At 41.4% G+C, this 21650-nt stretch overlaps 2 protein-coding genes across 13 annotated transcripts in view; both read left to right on the top strand.

Moving 5' to 3' along the window:
* LOC136439660 (rab11 family-interacting protein 4-like) overlaps positions 1 to 21650 on the top strand; it is a 111343-nt gene that overhangs the window by 21138 nt on the left and 68555 nt on the right. The window lies entirely within an intron of this gene.
* LOC136439789 (uncharacterized) lies at positions 9358 to 20397 on the top strand. Of its 8 annotated transcripts, none has more exons than XR_010756572.1 (6): positions 9417 to 9612; positions 9977 to 10059; positions 11093 to 11271; positions 19205 to 19248; positions 19550 to 19642; positions 19776 to 20397. XR_010756572.1 is itself a non-coding variant. In XM_066435369.1 (6 exons), exons 3-6 carry the CDS (start codon positions 11098 to 11100, stop codon positions 19818 to 19820), a joined length of 363 nt encoding a protein of 120 aa, XP_066291466.1. In that variant the 5' UTR covers positions 9474 to 9612; positions 9977 to 10059; positions 11093 to 11097; the 3' UTR covers positions 19821 to 20397. The 8 variants fall into 8 exon arrangements, 1 of the variants encoding a protein (XP_066291466.1); XR_010756573.1 differs by having other exon boundaries at positions 9423 to 9612; positions 11093 to 11232; XM_066435369.1 differs by having other exon boundaries at positions 9474 to 9612; positions 11093 to 11278.

The following is a 21650-nucleotide window of genomic DNA, read 5'->3' as shown; positions in this document are numbered from 1 at the left end:
TAGTTTTGGAGAGAAAGACGTTAGAATTGTTTAGTTGTGTCTGACAGTGAAGTAGGTGACAATGTTACAGTCCGAGCTATAGCATCCATAATGTCCATGCTGTCTGGGAGAATATGTGTAGATTGGTGTAATTTTGAGGACTAGGATGATATAGAGCAGGGGTTCTTGTGGTAATAGTACAGTATAGACTGTATATTTCAGGAAAGAAAGATCATTTAAGAATTGTTAAATAGTGCCTGACGGTGTAATAGATATTGTGACAATGTTACGGTCCAAACTATAACATCCATAATATCCATGCTGTCTGGTATGATATTTGGAGATTGGTGTCATTTTGGGGTACTACAGTAGGTAATAATTTTGGGTTTCTATTAGGGGGATGCATGTATATATAGCAGAGGATATTATAGCATGGCAGCAGTATGATGTTGAAATGGGGAAATTTCTTCATGGGGGTGAAAATTCTGACCAGGCAAGTTACAGTACTTACTGTTGAAAATGTTACTCTCCAAGCAGAGATTGGTTAGCGGACGAAAAACGGAGCATATGATAAAACGGTCACGATCTTCCAGTTGCTTGAATAATCATTTTTGGCGTATTACCTGGATGTCTAACCTTCATCAACGGGTCACCATCTTCCCCACAAAGCTCTCAAAAATTATCCGGATGCTTTAATTCAAATGCCAGTGGTCCAATGTCCTATGCAATTTACTTCTATCATGCAGAAATAGATTTCTAAGATTGTAAGAATTAAAATTTTTCACCATTGCTCACCTCATCTGCTCACCTAGAAATGCTCACCACATCTGCTTGCCTTGCCTTAAATCATTTACAATGCGACTTTGAAAGTACTCACTGAAGTGCAAAGTCTTCTGGCCAACTTGTATTTCATGGTTGGAAAACCGGGGTGCACCTAACTCGGGAAAATGTTGCCGGAATTCCCAATGGCGACCTTTGCCCTTTTGCTGGCAGGTGGGTGCCCCTCCTGTTGCAGTATCGGGGTTTGTCAGGCGCGTGAAAAACGGGCGCCTCTCCGTGTGTAATGGTGCGTTCCGCCGTACCTGTGACCACGGGTTCGGAGCGATAAATCCCGGCCCACTCTAAAAGCGATAACAGCCGGGACCCAAAATCCTCCGGAGATGCTTCGGAATGAATCGAGGAAGTAAAGGATTTTCGTGGGGCAGGGTGTCAGCTAATTAATGACTGCACAGACTTTACCTTTTGTCTCCTGAAATATGCATTAGCCTCGTTGGCTTGCTGCTGGGGTATTCTCCCAGAGTGGCGAAAAGGCTTTTTACACGTGTATGGTTTATATACTAGTAGAGTGGCTTTGCAGTACTAGTGCTTGCTCCATGTGAGGGCAAAGAGTTCTTCCAATGACTGCCTGCATAAAAGCATCATTAATAATCGCATTACATGCTCTTCAAATTGTTACTTGAGAGCTTTGTAATTGATAGAACTCTGGGTGTTATTCAAGTTGTAGTCCCTATAAGCTTACAGTAATTGCACACATATCCATGCACAATTGTCATAAACCCCTTTCCAAACTCCAGTGCATTGGGCAAAAGCAAGGGTCATCAGGCAGTACCATACAATGATACTCCTTTCCATATGCCAAGTTCAATACTGATACTGCCGGCACTCCTGAATGTGACAATGATGTGACATATAATTATGACTTTTGGGAGTGTTGTAGTCAACTCAAAGTCAAAACAGTTTACCAAATTGAATTTGTTCGAATTCCATCTCTTGGGTCTTGTCTTGGGTCCAGTATATTAAGTTTACTACTATTTCTAAAATTACAGTAGATGTACAATGTCAATCATATTCATAGTGTGATAATTTCCAGTCAGATAGAAACCTTGAGATATTCTTTTTAGCAGTTCTGATATTGCCATCCCTCCAATGTATATACAAAATAACAGTTGATTTTATTACAAGTGCATAGTCAGAGACTGGGGGCTGACTACATGTATGTCTAAAATTTACACTGAATTTATTGTGCATTGTCAATCAGTATGATAATTTGAAACACAGTGTCCTTAATGTAATTCCAATCAAATAGAAACCCCAAAGGCTCCAGCTATTTCCATAGTTCTGATACTACCATTGATCCCCAGTACTCTCCATGTATAGATTTTGCAACTGCCATAGTCAAAGTCAGAGACTGAGATTGATCCTGTTTACCTGTGTAAGCCGGCATATCCACCTCCATGTTGTGGTTGACCTGCTCATACATGTACAGTAGGCCCTGCAGCCTTTTCTCTGCATTATGGATGACACATGGAGACACTAGACATAGGTGTATGAATATCACATTGATCCATAGTCTGGCTGATGGATTCTGAATATCTAGACAGGCATTATTATTTCTTATTTTACTTGAATTTGTATAACTGCGCGTATTTGCTTGCAGTGAATCCTAGTGTTTAAGAATTATCACTGATAGGAGAGGCATTCTTATTGCAAATATATATAATGGTATTAGGGACTTAATTACAAAACCACACCAAAAAAAATCTTGAGAATGTGTTTTCACTGTTTATGATGAGGAATTCATATTAATCATAATCTTCAGACTGAATGTTTCCCACCTGCTGATTTTGATAATTTTAGCATCCAATGGGAAGAGTTTCTAGTGATATTATATTATACGATTTTATCAAATTTATATAATTGATTTCTTTCTAGTATCATTTCCTCATCGGTCCTAGACAGATAGCAGGTAAAGTCTCCACACACCATCACACCACAGCCCCCGGCTGATTTTCAGAGTTGACCAATCAGCAATTTACAGTTGGCAAAGCAGCGTAATTTTCTTTTCAGCCCAGTCGGATATTATCTTCCTGACCATGGCTGATAGTTCCACTATTGGTTTTTCCGATGATGACCCAGATCCTCAGAGTAGAGAGGCTGTGCTGAAATTGCCCGTACCAATATTTATGTTCTCATATGAGCTGCAATATCTCCCGTGTAAGGGCTAGAGGTCGTTGTTACAAGAGACAAGGTCATTTGAATTTTCTTTTGTGAATATAAACTTTGTACAGAATTTTATTTTACCAATATTTTAACGTTTTTTACACTATCTTCTTGTGAGTTACAACCTCCAGAATAAAGGTCATTGGACCTTTCTTTCTCTAAGACCTCTTTTTTGTTTGCCAAAGACACTAATAAGGCAGTGAATATATTTTTACCGAAATTTACCTTTAACCAATATTTTTTTTAAACTCTTCTTATTCATTAGTTGCAACATCTTCTTTCCTTTTTGTAATCTTTGAAAGCTGTGAAGATCTCCACACAGTAGTGTCTGCACTGAATATTTATGGCTTCCGTTTGACTGAGTTGCAGTATCTCAAACATCCAAGCTAAGAGCTAAACTAAACGTCTTTGCTTCAAGAGACAAGGTCATACATTAGGATTAGTCTTTTCTTGTGTGTCAAGTCAACTTAAGCCCTGAAGATCTCAACTGTGAAGATTTGACAAAACCGAGATTCAAATGTTTCTATCTCGGTTTGAGTTGCAAATTGTCTCCATTCAAATACTTGGACTTGAAGGTCTCTGCATCTAAAAGCAAGGTCTCTAGTATCTGATGTAGACTATATACATGTACGGTATGTGTTGCAAAGTTGGTGTTCAGCTGAAGATAAGGCCAGCCTGCACAGCAGTGAACGTAAAAGGTTAAGGTTAGTGCAGAGGTACGTCCGCAGTAATGGAGAGATAAGTCCCCACTACATCAGGGTAAAAGGTTCTTGGTTGATTGCCTTGTTTAAAATCCTTTATAGCTACTTGATGTATAAATTTACTTTTAGTGCTGTACATGTGCTCTCTCCATCTGCACGAAAACCTTGGCCTTTCTGGAGATCACTACTTCTTGCCTCAGCGGCGTGTGGCATACCGGTTAGAGCGTTGCTCTCAGAACCAAGAGGTCCATGGAGGGTTTGGTCCTCTGACATGCCCCAGGGTGTTGTGCCCTTTGAAAAGCCACTCCACACGACTTTCCTTACTTGACGGTGGAGTGACGCCCACCGGGCCTCTCAGCTAATGGCTTATCCATTTGTCTAAAGTGTGTCCTAAAACTGACAAGGATATACACTCTGATTTAGTGTGCCAAGGTGCCAAGAAATTCACATTTCCCACCAAGAACATTAAGAAAATTAATTGTAATTTTTTACTGCTACTTACCGGTTAACATCTGTAACATCACAGTTTGATCATAGTGGGACTTAGACTAAATTGTTAGACCTCTGTGTTTATTCTTGGATACCCTGGCATGGAGACATCATATCTTACAGGTTTTACATGTACCAAAACAAGTAATTTCATGTAATTTCTGAACTTGTAACTCTGACTAGCTCTGCAGCTGAAATACTCCCAGTACGGTTAAATCGAAGGAAACCAATTGGGATAATTTCTAGTGATTCTTTGTTTGTACTGACAATATCATGACAGGAACTAATGATACAATGAGTAATATACAGTAATTAATGTTCATATGATGAATGTGTCTGACTGCAAAGAGAAGCCAAGAGAAAAGGGGGAGACTCCTAGGATGCATTTTTCTTGCGTCATCGATCATATGAGCGAACTTGATGTTGACACATCCCTTTAATTTTGCCACTGAAAAATGTTTCCTGTCTCTATAATACAAGCCCTTTTATGGAAAGTTTCACTGCGGACAGACCCCCTGTCCTTCTGGAATTCGTTAAGGAGAATTGCCTACTTTCGCTGCACCTCCGAGGTAATTGGTCGGCTACTAGTGGGGCATGATTGGCTTCATTCCCAATGTCCATAGCTAAATGGCCTTTTTTTTACTGCAGGGTGCATTGGATTTCACTCAGGTGGCATGTGCACAGTAGGTTAATGTCCCTGGCGATCACACTGTAGCATTTATAGACTGACAATTTAGAGCAAAATCTTTAAGTGTTCATTGAACAAATGGCATACAGGACTTATTTTCTCTGGTGACTGCCTGTGGATTTCACCCAGGTTACTAATGTCTTGTGTATAGTAGGTTAATGTCTCTAGATCTGGTGCTCACTGTGTGCTTTACATAGCAATTCTCTGACTCAAGTTAGACTTAGAGGAAAATCTTGTAGATATAGATACAGTATTGATTGAACAAATGGCCTAAAGCTACAGGACTTTTTTCTCTAATGACTACTGTATGTAGGTCTGGTGGACGTTTCCGATTGCCCACTCTGTGGTTGAAATGTGCTCTCAGATCCAGTGTGCCCTCACATGCATTTAGAAGACTTTGATTTGGCTTGATGATCAATGTTGCACCACCCGGTGTGTGTAGACTCGGGCTGTTTGTCTTGCCAGTTAACTGATTAGAAGTTATTGCTGGGATTAACTTGTGTGGGTTTCTGTCAGTTGGAAGGCAAGGAAAAGTTCCCCCAGGACTACAGTTATTTGCTGCTGCCTGCATTCTAAATGTTTCTGTACTCAGAGTCTATAAATCTTTAGAAAACTGGAGGAATTCTTATTTAGTTTGTCCTTGTTAGAGTTGGATGTACTCGCTGTTTCTAAGGTTATTCATTTATCTTGTGATAGTAATGCTTGCTACATATACTGTAAATGCAGAAATGTTCGCGGTGGTTTTATGTTCGCGGTTTTCACGGTGACCGTTTCACAGTGAACATAAAACCACCATGAACATTTCTGTCCAATACTGTTAGCAGTATGTGACTAGCGCTGCCGCGAACTTAAAAACACCATTTTTTCATTAGCGCAAAATAAAACCCACGCATTTACAGTAACTGTTACAGTAGACACAAAGATGTCACAAAATAAATATTACAAGTATGTACTATACTTCATCCACAGGAAAGGAAATACATGCAGTATAACACACAAATCCTTTGTTAATTTGATTAGATGTTACACATTCAATCAATCTTGTTATTTGATATGCATACAAATTTACATGCTTCCTTTTCTTACTTCGTTGAGATAGTATATATCAGCCAAATCCAATTTTTACAATGTCTGTCTCCTATGTTTTATGGTAGGACACTATTTTGTATATTGAATTATGGTCTAAAGTCATTCAATAAGTTTGAAAGAGATTAGATTTTAGTACTACATGTATGAATAGACAAGGTCATGTCTGAAGGCAAGGGAAAGGAAATTGGATTCAGTGTAAACTATGCTGAGGGCGGTTTGAAAACAGCGGTGAGAAAACGGCAGATTGGAAATTAATCCTGGCTGATTGCACAGAGGGATTTGTCGTGACTGTAGTGGAATTAGATGGTGCGATATACATTTTCATGTAGGCATCCTATCTTCAGCTAGAGACTTGTAAGGTCAACGGCCTAATCCGGGCTTTAACCTTCTCCCTGCTGCCTAACCCCATAACCAATACAAATTTTGTGCTAAATGGCTACTTCAGCAGGAAGAAGGTTAATAACAGTAGAAGTGAATTAAATCCTTTTGGATCATTAGACTGGAAAAATGAAAGTATCATGAACTCACTTTTGCTCTTGGTAAGCTTTCTTTGTTGATAACAAGACAGACAGCGGCTATGTACATCACATGCAGGATTAGAGTAGACCTTCTCTAGCTGGCCCTTGATGCAACAATGAACAGAGGACCACAGTTCATAACCTTTCAGCACTAAGGACAGCAACCGTTTCCAACAGTGTGCCGCCAGTTAGATGAACATAATCGGTTGGAATTCCAACTCCCAACTTTTTCTTGACAACAAGGAAGATTTAACTATCCAGAAGAACCATTTTTTTGGTTTACCAGAATTATGTGGCGTCGTGTTGGTGTCATGGTTAGGATGTTTGGCCCAGAACCCGGAGGTAAAAGGCAGTGGAAGGAGAGATTTGGGCTTCCTTAGCAGACCTTTGATGCTACAATGAACAGAGGACCACAGTTCACAACCTTTCAGCACTAAGGACAGCAACTGTTTCCAACAGTGTGCCGCCAGTTAAATGAACATATTAACTTTTCTTGCCCTAAACAAGGAAGATTTAACTATCTAGAAGAACCACTTTTCGGTTCACATAGAGTTATGTGGCGTCTTGTTGGCGTAATGCTTAAAAAGAATGTTTGGCCCAGAACACAAAAGGTAAAGGGCAGTAAAAGGAGAGGGTTGGGCTCTGCTTTCCAAAACCGTGCCCTAGACAAATTGAATAACAACCCACTGCCCCTTCGGGCTCAAAAATGCTACGGGACTACCTTTACCTTTTAAGCTATCAATACAATTAGGGCCCTTTGTTGATAACAAGACAGACAGCTGCTATGTACCACACATGCAGGTTTAGTGTGCAGGAGAACTTCTCTAGCTAACCCTTTTTCACAATGAACAGTGGACCACAGTTCATAACCTTTCAGCACTGAGGACAGCAACCGTTTCCAAAAATATGCCACCAGTTATATGAACATAATTGGTTGGAATTCCAACTCCCAACCTGTTCTTGCCAACAAGGAAGATTTAACTAATCTTGAAGAACCATTTTTTGGTTTACCAGAGTTATGTGGCATCGTGTTGGTGTAACAGTTAGGATGTTTGGCCCAGACCCCGTAGGTAAAAGGCAGTGGAAGGAGAGATTTGGGCTTCCTTAGCAGACCTTTGATGCTACAGTGAACAGAGAATCACAGTTCATAACCTTTCAGCACTCAGGAAAGCAACCATTTCCGATAGTGTGCCACCAGTTAGATGAACGTACATGGTTGGGATTCCAACTCCTAAGCTTTTCTTGCCCAACAAGGAAGATTTAACTATTCAGAAGAACCGGTTTTTGGTTCACACAGAGTTATGTGGCGTCATGTTGGCATAATGCTTAGGATGTTTTGCCCACAACCCAGAGGTTAAAGGCAGTAGAAGGAGAGATTTGGGCTTCCTTAGCAGACCTTTGATGCTACAATGAACAGAGAATCACAGTTCATAACCTTTCAGCACTAAGGACAGCAACCATTTCCGACAGTGTGCCACAAGTAAGATGAACCTACATGGTTGGGATTCCAACTCCCAAGCTTTTTTTGCCCAACAAGGAAGATTTGACTATTCAGAAGAACCAGTTTTTGGTTCACACAGAGTTATGTGTCGTCGTGTTGGCATAATGCTTTGGATGTTTTGCCCAGGACCCGGTGGTAAAATGTAGTGGAAGGAGAGGGTTGGGTTCCGCTTCCCAATACCGCGCTCTAGACACAGTTGATAACAACCCACTGCCCCTACAGCCTCAAAAAGGCAATGGGACTATCTTTACCTTTTAAGCTATTTTTACTATTCGAGCAGTTTGTTGATAACAAGACAGACATATACTATGTACCACACATTTAGATTTAGATTACAAGAGAATGCCCCTAGCTGACCCTTGATGCTACAATGAACAGAAAACCACATTTCATAACCTTTCAGCACTAAGGACAGCAACCGTTTCCAGCAGTGTGTCAACAGTTAAATAAACATAACCGGTTGGGATTCCAACTTCCGACCGTCTCTTGCCCTAAACAAGGAAGCTTTAACTGTCCAGAAGAACTATTGTTTGGTTAACAGTACACAGAGTTATATCTATAAAAAGTCAGAAATCACAATATTTTTTCTTCCACCAGAGAGTTTGAACTTCATCAGATAGCTTGCTCATTCTGTGTCTTGACTGATGGGCTCTTGGCAAGTTTGTGAAGTTTTTATTTCCTTCTCTGTACTGTGGGAGTTGAAGCAATCAGGTGTCGGGTAAATGAAGTACAAGAAGAAGTTTTGCTGTATCATCCATCTGTAGTGTCTGGGGTATTCCAGCATCTTCTAGTTCTAATGCCTGATCTGTTGTCTGAAATTAACTGTGTACAGTACAAATGTATGTGGTGATTATATTTCACCATACCCTAGTATGGTGGAATATATTGTTTTCTCTCATGTTTCTTCTCCTGTCAAATTTTCAAATTGATTCATTTCTGTCATTTTTGGACTAAGTCACCTGAAATTTGGCATAAGGGTAGAGGAGGCAAATACCCACTAACGATTTTTCATTTGTTTCGATAACTGGCTTTAAAAAAATTTTATTGAGGTTTTTGTGCCAATTTCTGGCCAAAACTGTGTTTGGGGGGCTTCTGTGCTCTAGTGTCAAAAACATATAATCCGAAATTCAGTATGTGGATAGCTTGAACATATATACTCAAAGAACCTTGTTCATATTTTTGTATACACCACTTCAAAATGATTTATTTTGGTATTTCTGGGCGATGTTTTGCTACTTTATATTGACTTCTATAACCACGTGGTAACCACGTGGTAAGGTAAGGTAACCACGTGGTCCTGCGGAGAGAACCAATAGGCGCGCGGCATGTGGACGCGACCATTCAGATATTGTGGGGGGATTGAGTATATTCTTCATATAGCATAAGAACAAGGTATTTAGGAATGTAGGCCTAAACGAATTTAATAAAGTGCATATACTATATAATATCATGAAATGCAAATAAAAAGGCTATACTCCGGGTTCAAGACTTTTTAGTATCGAACTTGCATACACATCCCCCCGCTGCATGTCGGTTCGTTGGAAAGCTTCTGCGGAATTTTCCACCAGCAGCACGCTAGCAGACGACACTCCGCGTCAAGACCAGCATTTTTTTCTCGTCAGATAGCAGAAAGTACAGTACTACCAGGTATTATGAAGTGCTTATCCTGAATTCCTTCCCTACATTATTATCGTACGTATAGAGATATTTGTGTTAATTGACAACGCCAAATAGTTTGTGTCGGCTATCGCTTAGTAAACACATTTGAACATGCGCGGTCTGGAATTTTCCATAATTAGCGACCGCAGGCAAGTGCTATACGCAGCGTCGTAGTGTTTTCGCAATAAAATCCCCGTGCTAAGTTAGAAACGACCGTCACTCTGCAGTTCTTTACATTTTTAGTAAGTTATGCTTATCTGTGATTTAATGAGCAAATAAATCAATAAATTTTATTTCTTTTCGTAGTCACGTTTCGTATATACGTTTTACGTTTTGTTGTTTTCATCACTAGCACGCTAGCAGACTCTTAGCAGACGACATTCCGCGCCAAGACCAACATTTTTTTTCTCGTCAGATATCGGAAAGTACTACCAGGTAAGAAGTGCCTGCTATCCAGAATTCCTTCCCTACATTGTTATCGTACGTATAGACATGTTTATTTTAATTGATAACGCCAAATAGTTTCTGTCGGCTCTCGCTTTATAAAAAAATATTCAACACATTTGAAAATTCGCGGTCTGGGACCGCAGCCAAGTGCTATGCCAGCGTCGTAGTGTTTTTGCAATAAGTCCCCGATTTCCGTTAGAAATGACACTTTTGGGTGTCACCCTGGACCTTTTAACATTTTTAGTAAATATTGGTTACCTAACATTTCATTAATAGATAAATCAATAAAAAAATAAATAAATAAAATTTATTTCTTTTCGCGGTCACATTTCGTCTGTTACGTTTTGTTGTGTTCAAAGTTGGAAATTTCCATGGACCACTCATCTTTTCTGTTTGTCGGACTTGTATATTAAATGAAAAGTAGTCTAGAGTGGAGTAGAGAACACTAAGAGTAGAGTCTTCAGCCAACTACGCTCCCCTCTAGAAACTCAAGAACCAACGGTTCAGTAACATATACATGTACTTCGTAAGATAGCCGACTATTTTTATCAGGTAAGAATTTGCTTGGCCCTTCATCATGTTGATTACGTATCGTAGTTATAGCAGACATCTTATTTCTTTACATGCAGGACTTTAGTAGCTATGAAATCGGTCTTACGTTAGAAACGACTAGCTTAAAATAGGGGTTTCTGTATCATTTCTGTTTCATGATGGTTATAAACTCCAGGACATATATTTTGTTTTGATGGTGACGTCTTCCTGTGTTCCTCAGATTTTTGTGGGAGGGGGAGGGGGGCTTGTTTGACAAACTGCCACACAAGCCACCACATTTTCAAGGACACGGAATGAACATGAAAATATTCTAAAATGCGTCATTGTTGTGGTTACATGTGCTTTGTGATGTTTAGTATGCTAGGAGCTTAGTTGGAGACTAGATAATTTTCGAAGAGGTTCTAAACTTTTAGCATGTACATTTCTATACTGCTTCAGAATGTACATTCTGGTACTTTCATTTTTTTAGCAGAAATGCCAAGACGCAAGAGTAAGAAAGTACTGAAGGGGTTGAATGAGTGGAAGGCAAAGCAGCAAATCAAGGATCGGGTTGACAAGCAGGAGTTACACATAAGAGGAGAGAAACCGGCTGATGACCAGGAATTGGAGGTAAGAGGAGAGGATCTGGCCAAGGAGCAGGTATTGGAGGTAAGAGGTGAGGAGCCAGTTGATGAGCAGCCATTAGAGGTAAGATTGGAGGACCCAGCTGGTAGGCAGGAATTAGAGGTAAGAGGGGAGGAGGGGGAGGAGCAGGAATTAGAGGTTACTGGGGAGTCGAAGGTTGGAGATTTCAGGTTCAAGCCCTTCACAGCAAATGATCAATTGCAACTTGCAGGTCAGTTGAACCTTCCTGTTGAAGGATATCTCAATATTGAAGAAACGGATGTCCCTTTGGATTCCAAACCACCGATCAATCCCATTAAAATGGATGGGGACGGGAATTGTTTTTATAGGGCGATAAGCTACCATATTTGTGGCACAGAAAAGTATCACGCTATATTAAGGCAGCGTACGATTGAATATATGGCAACATTGTCTGAAGATGTTTACAGACCTTGGTTTGTGTTCGAGCCAAATGGACAAACCATGGACCAGTACCTGTCTCGTGATGGTCGAACTGAGCTGAACCCTCATCCAGCAGATCTTCGTACATGGGCCACACAGGTAGAAGTAAATGCGATGTCTTTACTGCTGGGAAGAAACATCTTTGTGTACAGTGAGTATGGCTATACGTGGGAATGGAGTAAGTATCCGTGGTGTGACAGTACATTACAAACTAGTAATGCTTTATACTTGCACAATAAAGACAGGAATCATTTTGATGTTGTCACAACAGTTTTCAGCAGAAGACACAGTATCACAGGGTGCCACAGAGAAGAAGCTGCAGCGGCCTCACAAGTTGCCAGCAGCACGAGAAAGATGTTACAGAATGATAACGATGATGAGGACGCAACAGTCTTCAGCAGAAGACAGACAAGGAGTATGTCACGGTGCCACAGAGAAGAAGCTGCAGCGGCTTTAGAAGTTGCCAGCAACAAGAGAAAGTCAACACAAGTAAATAACAACGCTAATGAGGACCAGAAAAAGGCCAGACGGGACCGAGAAAGGAAACGATACCAGCAGGATGAGAAGTATGCCCAGGCCCAACGGGATAGAAAGAAGGGGCGGTACCACACTGATGAAGACCATGCCCAGGATAAGCGAGACTATGAAACGGATAGATATCATACAGATCAAAATCATAGAGATTTAAAAAAAAGAAATGTGCAGATTAACAGAAACAGAAACAAGAATTTACCAGATGTAGAGAAGGCAATTGAAAAGTTTCGAGTGGAATGCAAAAAGGGACCAGAATTTGTTTGTACAGTATGTCATAGGCTTTTGTTTCATGAACAAGTTGTAATCTGTAACAAATCAAAGTATGTTCAGGCTGTTCACCACTGTCTTACAGGTACGTATGTACATCAATGCAATGTAGACTGCAGCCCACATGTGTGTCACACAGCAAATTCATCCAGGGGGAAAGAGTGGATATGTCACTGTTGTGACGTGCATTTGAAGACAAAGAAAGCAGTTCCATACCAGGCCCAAAGTAATAAAATGAAACTCCCAGAAATACCCGCTGAGCTGAAAAGTCTCAACATTCTTGAGTCACAACTCGTAGCTAAGCGAATACCATTTATGAAAATTGCCGCTCTCCCAAAAGGGGGCCAGAAAGGTGTTGTCGGCAATGTAGTGTGCGTCCCAGCAGATGTAAGTCAAACACATGCAATCCTTCCCAGAATGCCTACTGAAGCTCTGTTAATCAAAGTAAAACTAAAGAAGAAGCTACAGTATAGTGGCCATCACATGTATAGACAAATCAGTCCAAAGAGGGTCGATGTTGCTCTTAGGTATCTTGTGGAGAATCATGAACATTACACTGGTACATCTATTGACGCAGACTGGGCTTTGTCTTGGAACGAAGAACAAGGGCTTCTTGAACCATCTGATGCTGAACATGGAGAGGAGGACGACTCAGAAGTTTGTATCACCCCAGACCACCTCGCGTCTGTCAGTGTTGAAGGGGATGGCATGGAAGGACCACCTGGAGATGCTATGGAAGATGATGAAATGGACAACATTCTTCAACAGGTGAATGTGGATGAAGCAATGGAAGAAGCAGGTCTGAACGAGGAAGAAGAGCTCGACAGCCGCTTGCGGGGTCTGCCCCATGACACTTGCCTTCAACCAGTAGACATAGGGCAGGAATTTCTTGACCACTACGATGAATGCGTCCTGTCTGTGGCTCCAGGAGAGGGAAACAAGCCAATTTTTGTATTCCAGGAGGTTGGAGGAGAGGCAATGTCGTTCCCTGTTCAATTTCCCACTGGGAAGTTTTCTTTTAATGATAATCGTGATGTGCGTATTACACCTAGTAAGTACTTCAAGGCACGCCTTATGGGTGCAGATACACGGTTTGCGAGAGACGCTAGCTACATATTCTATGCACAATTTGTAACAGAGCTGCACTTCATACAATCAAATATTTCCATATCTATGCGAAAAGGTTCACCTACAACAAGTGATGGCCGTAGAATATCTTCTAGCATGTTGTCAAACAAAGAGGATTTACGTGACATTCTTAAGTCAGATCAAGGCTATCGCTTCCTGCAGCCAGTCAGGGGCACCCCGCAGTTTTGGGACAGGGCGCTAAATGAACTGTTCGCGATGATAAGACAGCTCGGAATTCCAACCTGGTTCGCAACATTTTCTGCCGCAGATTTGCGCTGGCCAGAAGTCTTAGAGGCGATTCGACAAGACCATGGTACCGTACCAGTAAGTGAGTTGTCGTGGGAAGAGCGTTGCAACATTTTGAGAAGTAATCCTGTCACTGCTGCTCGCATGTTTGATTGTAGAGTCAAGCTGCTTTTTAAACATCTCATTGAATCTCCATCGCAACCAATTGGAGAAGTCGTAGACACCTTTACGCGGACAGAGTTTCAACAGCGCGGAAGTCCACATATCCACTGTTTGTTTTGGGTGAAAGATGCGCCAAAATTGAACGTAAATTCTGACGAGGAGGTCTGCTCCTTTGTGGACAGGTATGTGTGCAGTCAGCTTCCGGACTCAGAGACAGATAAAGAGTTGTTTGACATAGTTAGTCAGGTTCAAATGCACCGAAAAGGTCACACATCATCTTGCAAGAAAGGTGGCAAGGTCTGTAGGTTCGCATTTCCAAAACCTCCAGTGAAGCAGACATTTATGTGCGACCCCGTGAAACTGCAGGATCTAACCGATCAAGAAATGGCAGCTTTCAAAGGAAGAAAGAAGGAAGCTGAGGTCGTCCTCAAAAAGTTCTGGGACGTGTTGGACAAGACCACAGAGCCAGAAAAGTGCTCCACTGATGACATCTTGAAGGAGGCAAATCTCACCACAGCACAGTTCTGTGACGCTTTCAACTTGATGGCAACCAGGAAGCAGGTAGTGCTCAGACGTGAGCCAAAGGACATATGGGTGAACAATTACAATCCGCATCTACTCCGGGCTTGGAATGGTAACATGGACATCCAGTTTGTTCTCGATGCATACAGTTGTGTCAGGTACATTGTATCATATATCAGCAAAGCAGAAAGAGAAATGGGAAAGCTACTCAAACAGGCCCAGAAAGAGGCAAGGGAAGGCAATGAGGATGTACTGAGAGAAATGAGAAAAGTTGGCAGTGCCTACCTTCACCATAGGGAAGTGAGTGCCCAGGAGGCAGTGTATCGAGTCTGTAGCCTGAAGTTGAAGGATTGTTCCAGAGCAGTCACTTTCATACCAACAGATGAGCAAGCTACTCGCTTGTCAAAACCTTTGGCGGAAATTCAAAAGCTTCAGAATGAGGGAAACTGTGATGAAGCAAGCATCTGGATGCCAAGCATTATGGATCGATACAAGGCAAGACCACCAGAAGAACCCTTCCGATCAATGTGTGCTGCAGAGTTTGTCTCTGAGTATCGTGTCGTTTCTCGTTCAGGCAAACAAAGTAATGTCGAGCAATCTTCTAGAGGAGTAGCAAAGCATGTGCTAAGGGATAATTTGGGGGTTGTACAAAAACGTACAAGATCTAAGCCTGCAATCATCCGTTATGCCAAATTTAGTAGAATGAAAGAGCCAGAGCGATTCTACTTGACATTGCTCAAGTTGTACTTGCCACACTACATTGACACGCAGTTGAAACCACCACCATTTGCAAAGTATGAAGAATTCTACTCTGATGGGTTTGCTCCCTTGTCAGTCTCGGAGGATAGGGTCAATGTCATTGTGAATGGGAATAGGCGCAAATTTGAGCAAAATGTTGAAGAAATTGAGCAGGCATGCAAAGATGTAGAAAACGGTACTTATGTAGAAGATGTATGGGCCCAGATCTTCCCCGAACTGGAGCAAGAAAGACTTGAGTGTCAAAATATGAGAGAAGAAAATGAAGCGAATGAGGGTAATGAAGGCACAGAGGATGACATCCCTGACCTAGCAACAACTGACAAATCCAAAGAAGGAAGCTTTACCCTAGAAGGCTGCCAGGCGAAAGTCTCCTCGAAAGATGCGATCCCCATGATGCAGTCGCTCAACCCAATACAACAGAAGGTCTTCTATTTTGTACGTAAGTGGTGTATGGACATTGCACAGGGAAAACGACCAGATCCCTTCCATATTTTTGTAACGGGTGGTGCGGGGACTGGAAAGAGCCATCTTATCAAATGCATATATTATGAGGCTACCAGGTTACTACAACAGATACAAGAAAACCCTGATAATGTCTCTGTCCTTCTTACAGCACCCACCGGAACTGCCGCATTCAATATTGGTGGAAGCACTGTCCACCATGCGTTCCATCTGAATGTTATGACCAGCAAGTATCAACCCCTTGCTGAAAGTACCCTTAACACTTTGCGTGCACAGTTTGAAAGCCTGAAAATTGTGATTGTAGATGAAGTATCAATGGTCGACAAAAAGCTACTGTCCTTTATCCACGGTAGGTTGCGTCAGCTGACACAAGGAAGGCCAAATGCAGACTTTGGAAATGTAAGCATCTTGGCAGTGGGTGACATGTATCAGATACCTCCAGTCAGTGGAGGAAGTCTCTACAAGGAAGAAGAAATTGGTGACTTGTGGAGTCGAATCTTTGAAGTTATTGAACTTGAGGAAATCATGAGGCAGAAGGATGACGCTTCCTTTGCAAAGCTTTTGAATAGAATGAGGGTGAAGAGAAAAGAAGACAAACTTTCAGATGAAGATGACAAACTTTTAGCATCAAGGGTTTTAGCTGTAGACTTCGCATCGGATGATTATCCTAAGGATGCACTTCACATCTTTTCCAGAAATGATGCTGCCGCAGACCATAATGACAAGATGTTGAATCTCAGGTGTTCAGATATAAGATGCTTTGAAGCCTCTGATTTTGTGAAAGATCTCACCACAGGTTCAATGTCAAGACGACCTCAAGTAAAAGGAGAAAAACAGGACCTCCTTGATGTGGTCAAAGTTGGGGTTGGTGCTAGGGTCATGCTTTGTAGAAATGTCAATGTTGAGGATGGTCTAGTGAATGGTGCGTTTGGAACAGTGACTGGTGTAACAGGTGGTCAGAATGATGCAAATGAAGTTGGGACTGTCTTTGTGCAGTTTGATCATCCGAATGCAGGCGCGCTTGAAAGACAAAAAAGTGCAGTTCCAAGCAGTCTACCTGAAAATTCAGTGCCTATACATCAGATTGAGGACAACTTGAAGAGGTTGAGTAAAGCCAAACGTTACCAAATTCCTCTCAAGCTAGCTTGGGCCTGTACAGTACACAAAGTACAGGGCATGACTGTTCCTGAAGTGGTTGTCTCGATGAAAAAAATGTTTGCATCAGGTATGGCGTATGTTGCATTGAGTAGGGTATGTTCCATAGGCGGTCTTCACATCACAGACTATAAGCAGGAGTCCATCTACTGTGATGAGGCTGTGCAGAAGGCAGTCAATAAGATGATGCACTTCGAATATCTATCCAACCCATTTACAAATGTTTGGGACAGAGCTGTAAATGAGGTGTTGAGGTTGAACATTGTCCATCACAATACTGAAGGACTTGTAAGTCACTTAAAAAGTCTGAAGTCAACTTGTTTGGTTACAGCTGATATCATATGCCTGACTGAAACATGGCTGTCAGAAAATGTGCAGTCGTCTCAGGTGCAGTTGGAGAGTTTTAACATGTTTCGCAAAGACAGGTCAAGTGAGTATGTTTGTGAGGACGGTTCTAATAGGACAATTGATTCCCCTCGTGGAGGCGTGGCAGTATATGTCCGTGACATATACAGGTGTTCTGAAATTCCCATTCCAAATGACATCGGCCTAGAATGTGAGGTGGTTCAAGTTTCTGCTGACTGCATGCCCATGAAACATCTCATTGTAGCAGTTTATAGACCACCAAAAGTCCCAAAAAAACTATTCATATCCGGTTTGGAGAAACTGTTGGAGCACTTGTCTGCAGTAGAAAGAAATAACACAGTGATTGTTGGTGACTTCAATGAGAATTTGATTTCAAGTGGAAACAAATCAATCCTATCATTCTTGATGAAAAATGGCTTCAAACAGTTGATAGAGGCTGCTACAACTGTAAAAGGAACTCTCATTGACCATGTGTACATTTCACCACTTGAAACTGTTGTCAATCATGGTGTGATACAGACATTCTACAGCTACCATGATGCTGTGTACTGTACGTTGTGTTGTGATCATATACATTAGTACTCAAGAGTCAAAGGAATAAGATTGTACTTGTATTGTACCAGCTCCAGCCTTCTCAATCTGGATGACAAGGGTGAGCCCAGTGAGTGTTCCATGACAGGGAGCCTGTGAATGATATATTTGCGCCGGCGTCTGACCTTTGCCCCTAAGCACATTTGGTGGTAGCAAAGGGAATGGGTAAGGACAAAGGGTCCTGGTCTGGTTCTGGCCAAAATAGCCTGGCAACGGGGGATCTGGTGGATGTAATCTCCAAGCAGATCTACACGGTGCCAAAAATCATATATGCTAGCCAGAGAAGCTCCAGTCCGCACCGTCTGGCTGACTGTAGCTTCTCTGGCTAGCATATACGATTTTTGGCACCGTGTAGATCTGCTTGGAGATTAGATGGATGCTCCATGACTGGAAGCCTGTGAATGACATATTTGTGCCAGCGTCCCAGCCCTTGCCACCCGGCACATTTAGTGGTGGCAAGGGGGATGGGGAACGACTAAGGGTCCCGCTCTGGCTCTTGCCAAAATGACCTGGCAAGGGGGAGCCTGGTGAGTGCTCCATAACTGGGAGCCAGTGAATGATATATTTGTGCCAGCATCCCGGCCCTTGCCACCCGGCACATTTAGTGGTGGCAAGGGGGATGGGGAACGACTAAGGGTCCCGCTCTGGCTCTTGCCAAAATGACCTGGCAAGGGGGAGCCTGGTGAGTGCTCCATAACTGGGAGCCAGTGAATGATATTTGTGCCAGCATCCCGGCCCTTGCCACCCGGCACATTTGGTGGTGGCAAGGGGGATGGGGAACGACTAAGGGTCCCGCTCTGGCTCTTGCCAAAATGACCTGGCAAGGGGGAGCCTGGTGAGTGGAAGCCTGTGAATGGCATATTTGTGACAGCTTCCCACCTTCCCACCAGGCACATTCAGTGGGGGATGGGAACATTGGGAAGACCTGCTTAAGGGGGAGCTTGGTGGATGTTCCATGATTGGAAGCCTTGTAGATTAAGAACCATTCGTGTCAATACTTTATTGTTACTGCCAATTTGTCATTTGCATTGATTGTGTTTTTAGAGTGTTATAACAAATCTCAGGTCATTTGGCTTTATTTTCCTTACAATATGTGTGTTTTCATATTTCTGTCATTGTCATATTTCGTATCATTTTCGCATTGATTGTGTTTTTAGAGTGTTATAACAAATCTCAGGTCATTTGGCTTTATTTTCCTTACAATATATGTGTTTTCATATTTCTGTCATTGTCATATTTCGTATCATTTTCCCATTGAAAAGCATTTTGAGAGATGTCCAGTAATGTATACAAGAATGAATGAAGTGTCCCTGTTTCTTTTCAGATGATAAGGGGCAGTTGAAAGATTATGCTCGTGGCACACAACAGGTAGGGCCTGTTGTCTTCTGTCACTACACGTACATGTAGATGTAGAGACAGGTCTGGCATGGACATCGAAGAGAAGATTATCTCCAACCAAGGAGGTTTTATAAAACCTCCTTGCTCCAACACAACTAAATGTTAAGTAATGTTTTCTTCTGACAACAGACAATATGTACAGTTTGCAATTGAATGTAATTTCTTAATTATATTTTGCCCATACTTTAAGTATGGTCAAAATATATTGTTGATGAATGTTTCTACTCTGCATTGTGATGCTAAATCTTGCGCTCCTGTTTGTGTTCTCTAGATGGGACCTCCTGTAGAGAAGCAGAACCTGGTCCGCGATAAACCACATTTGGAGGAAGTAGACAAATCTGGCCCCAGCCATCCACACGAGATTGTAAGTAATTCTGGAATCATGCATGTTTATTTGGACACATGAACAGATTTCATATCTGCCTATAGTTTTTTTTATCAGTGTTTCAGCTCTGTATTGAAATGCTAAATCTCACTCTTCTGTTTCTATCCTCCAGACCCCACCAGAGAAGAGAAGCAGATCATGGTCCAAGTCAAGTTAAAGTTTATTGCACAACAATTGTAACAGGTACAATGTAAGGCAAAATACTGCTGGCTACTTGTTCTAATCTAGTACAAACTGCAGCAAGGTTCCAGGCTATACAATGTTGTTAATGGTAGATAGTATCAGCTGGCTACTTACATTGTATACTGATTCTCCATATGAAAGTCTGCTTTTATTTTTGAATATGTTTCAAGTTTCTTAAAGATTCTTATTGTTTGCCGCTTGACAGAAAATCGCCTTAAAGGCGCTCCTTGAATATGTTTCTGAAATATTTTGCATTGACTGTTCGGTATCCATGAGAAACTGCCTGTGGAAGAAGCAGGCAGACCCTGCCAGCCAGAAAAGGATATATTACTAATAGATTGCAGCCAATTCCGAAAACATGTATATTTTGACATGAATGTAGATTTTCTGCAATGTAATCTTCATGTAATATAATTTTGTGGGTAAAGGTTTGACATGGAAATGATTCAACTCGCAGTATTCGTATCTACATAGAGGAAATAATAAGAGAATGGGAGAAGACAAGTGTTAAGTTTCAATTTTGTGCTTAAGTAAAACTGTCAAGATTCAAAGTGTTATGTTTGCATTTTTGCTCTTAAGTACAAAAATGGTAAGATTGTGAGTGAATGTGTATGTGTGTGTGGAGAGAGAACCGGTCTGATCTACATACCGTCATGGCATGTGCTATCTAACCAGCCATCACCAGTTTTCTCTCGAATAGAAAGCTAGGGACTTGATTTTTCTGAATTGCAAAGAAAGACCTGTGAGTATCTATCAGAGGCATTTTCATACCAAATTTCTGGTCATTTGGTTTAAGTATCATGGTAGCGAAGCCACAAATGTGCATTTTGATTATCAAAAAAGGCCATCCTTGCATCTTGCATTTTCAAAAATTGAATTTTGGACTGGTAATCCATTTTTTTCGGTTGATGTGTCTATGGAATGGTTCATTATGTGTGTGATTGATCACATTTTGCATGGGGAAGGCGATGATGGGTGAAATATGTTGTATTTGCCCGCAAATGTTGCCTCTCTAGTTTCATTTTAGTCTGGTTAGAAAGTATTGTTGCAGTGTTTTTCGAATTCAATCAGGACTAGTGTTGAGTAAATGAAGATACTCTACAAGGACTGGTGGAGATACTTGCTATATCATTTATTTGATGTCTTGGGATATCCCAGCATCTTTTACTTACAGCTGTTTTGTCAAAAAATGTCAAAAATTAACTGTGGACAGTATGTGCATGGTGATTTGATTGTAGTTTGGTTAGAAAGTATGAACTACAATGTGTTAGATTGTTGCAGTGTTTTCAAGTTCAATCCAGTGTTGAGTAAATGAAGGTGGAGATAGTTGCTATATCATTTATTTGGTGTCAGGGGATATGCCTCTATCTTGATGCTAATAGCTATATTGTCAAATATTAACTGTTCGCTGCCACTGCCAGTAATGATTTCATTGTCCTTTTAAAAAGTATAAAGTACAGTGTGATAAATTGTTGTGTTCTTTGTAATTTCCAACTTTTAATGATAGAGAGTTTTCCCATGGGTGCAAAGTTTGTTGCTTGGCAGTCTCCAATCTTATCAACTCCAAATCTAAGTTTGGCTGCAGCGACTTGAAATCCCCTCGCTTCTTGCCATTAGCACTATTGGGGTTGTGATCTTGTGGGCTTCAATCAAAAGGAGCTTCTTTTAATCTCGCTACCGTGCTGATAAATTGATGTTTGGAGGAGTTGGACTTGACTTTGAAGGTGACTCCTGTTATTGATCATCCCCATGATTTGCAACCTTGGAAAGTTAAGGGAAAAGAAAGTTGAACTTGGAAGTCAGT

Source organism: Branchiostoma lanceolatum, chromosome 8, assembly GCF_035083965.1.
Source record: "Branchiostoma lanceolatum isolate klBraLanc5 chromosome 8, klBraLanc5.hap2, whole genome shotgun sequence".
NCBI classification, from domain to species: domain Eukaryota; kingdom Metazoa; phylum Chordata; class Leptocardii; order Amphioxiformes; family Branchiostomatidae; genus Branchiostoma; species Branchiostoma lanceolatum.
This window is presented reverse-complemented; position numbering and strand designations above follow the sequence as displayed.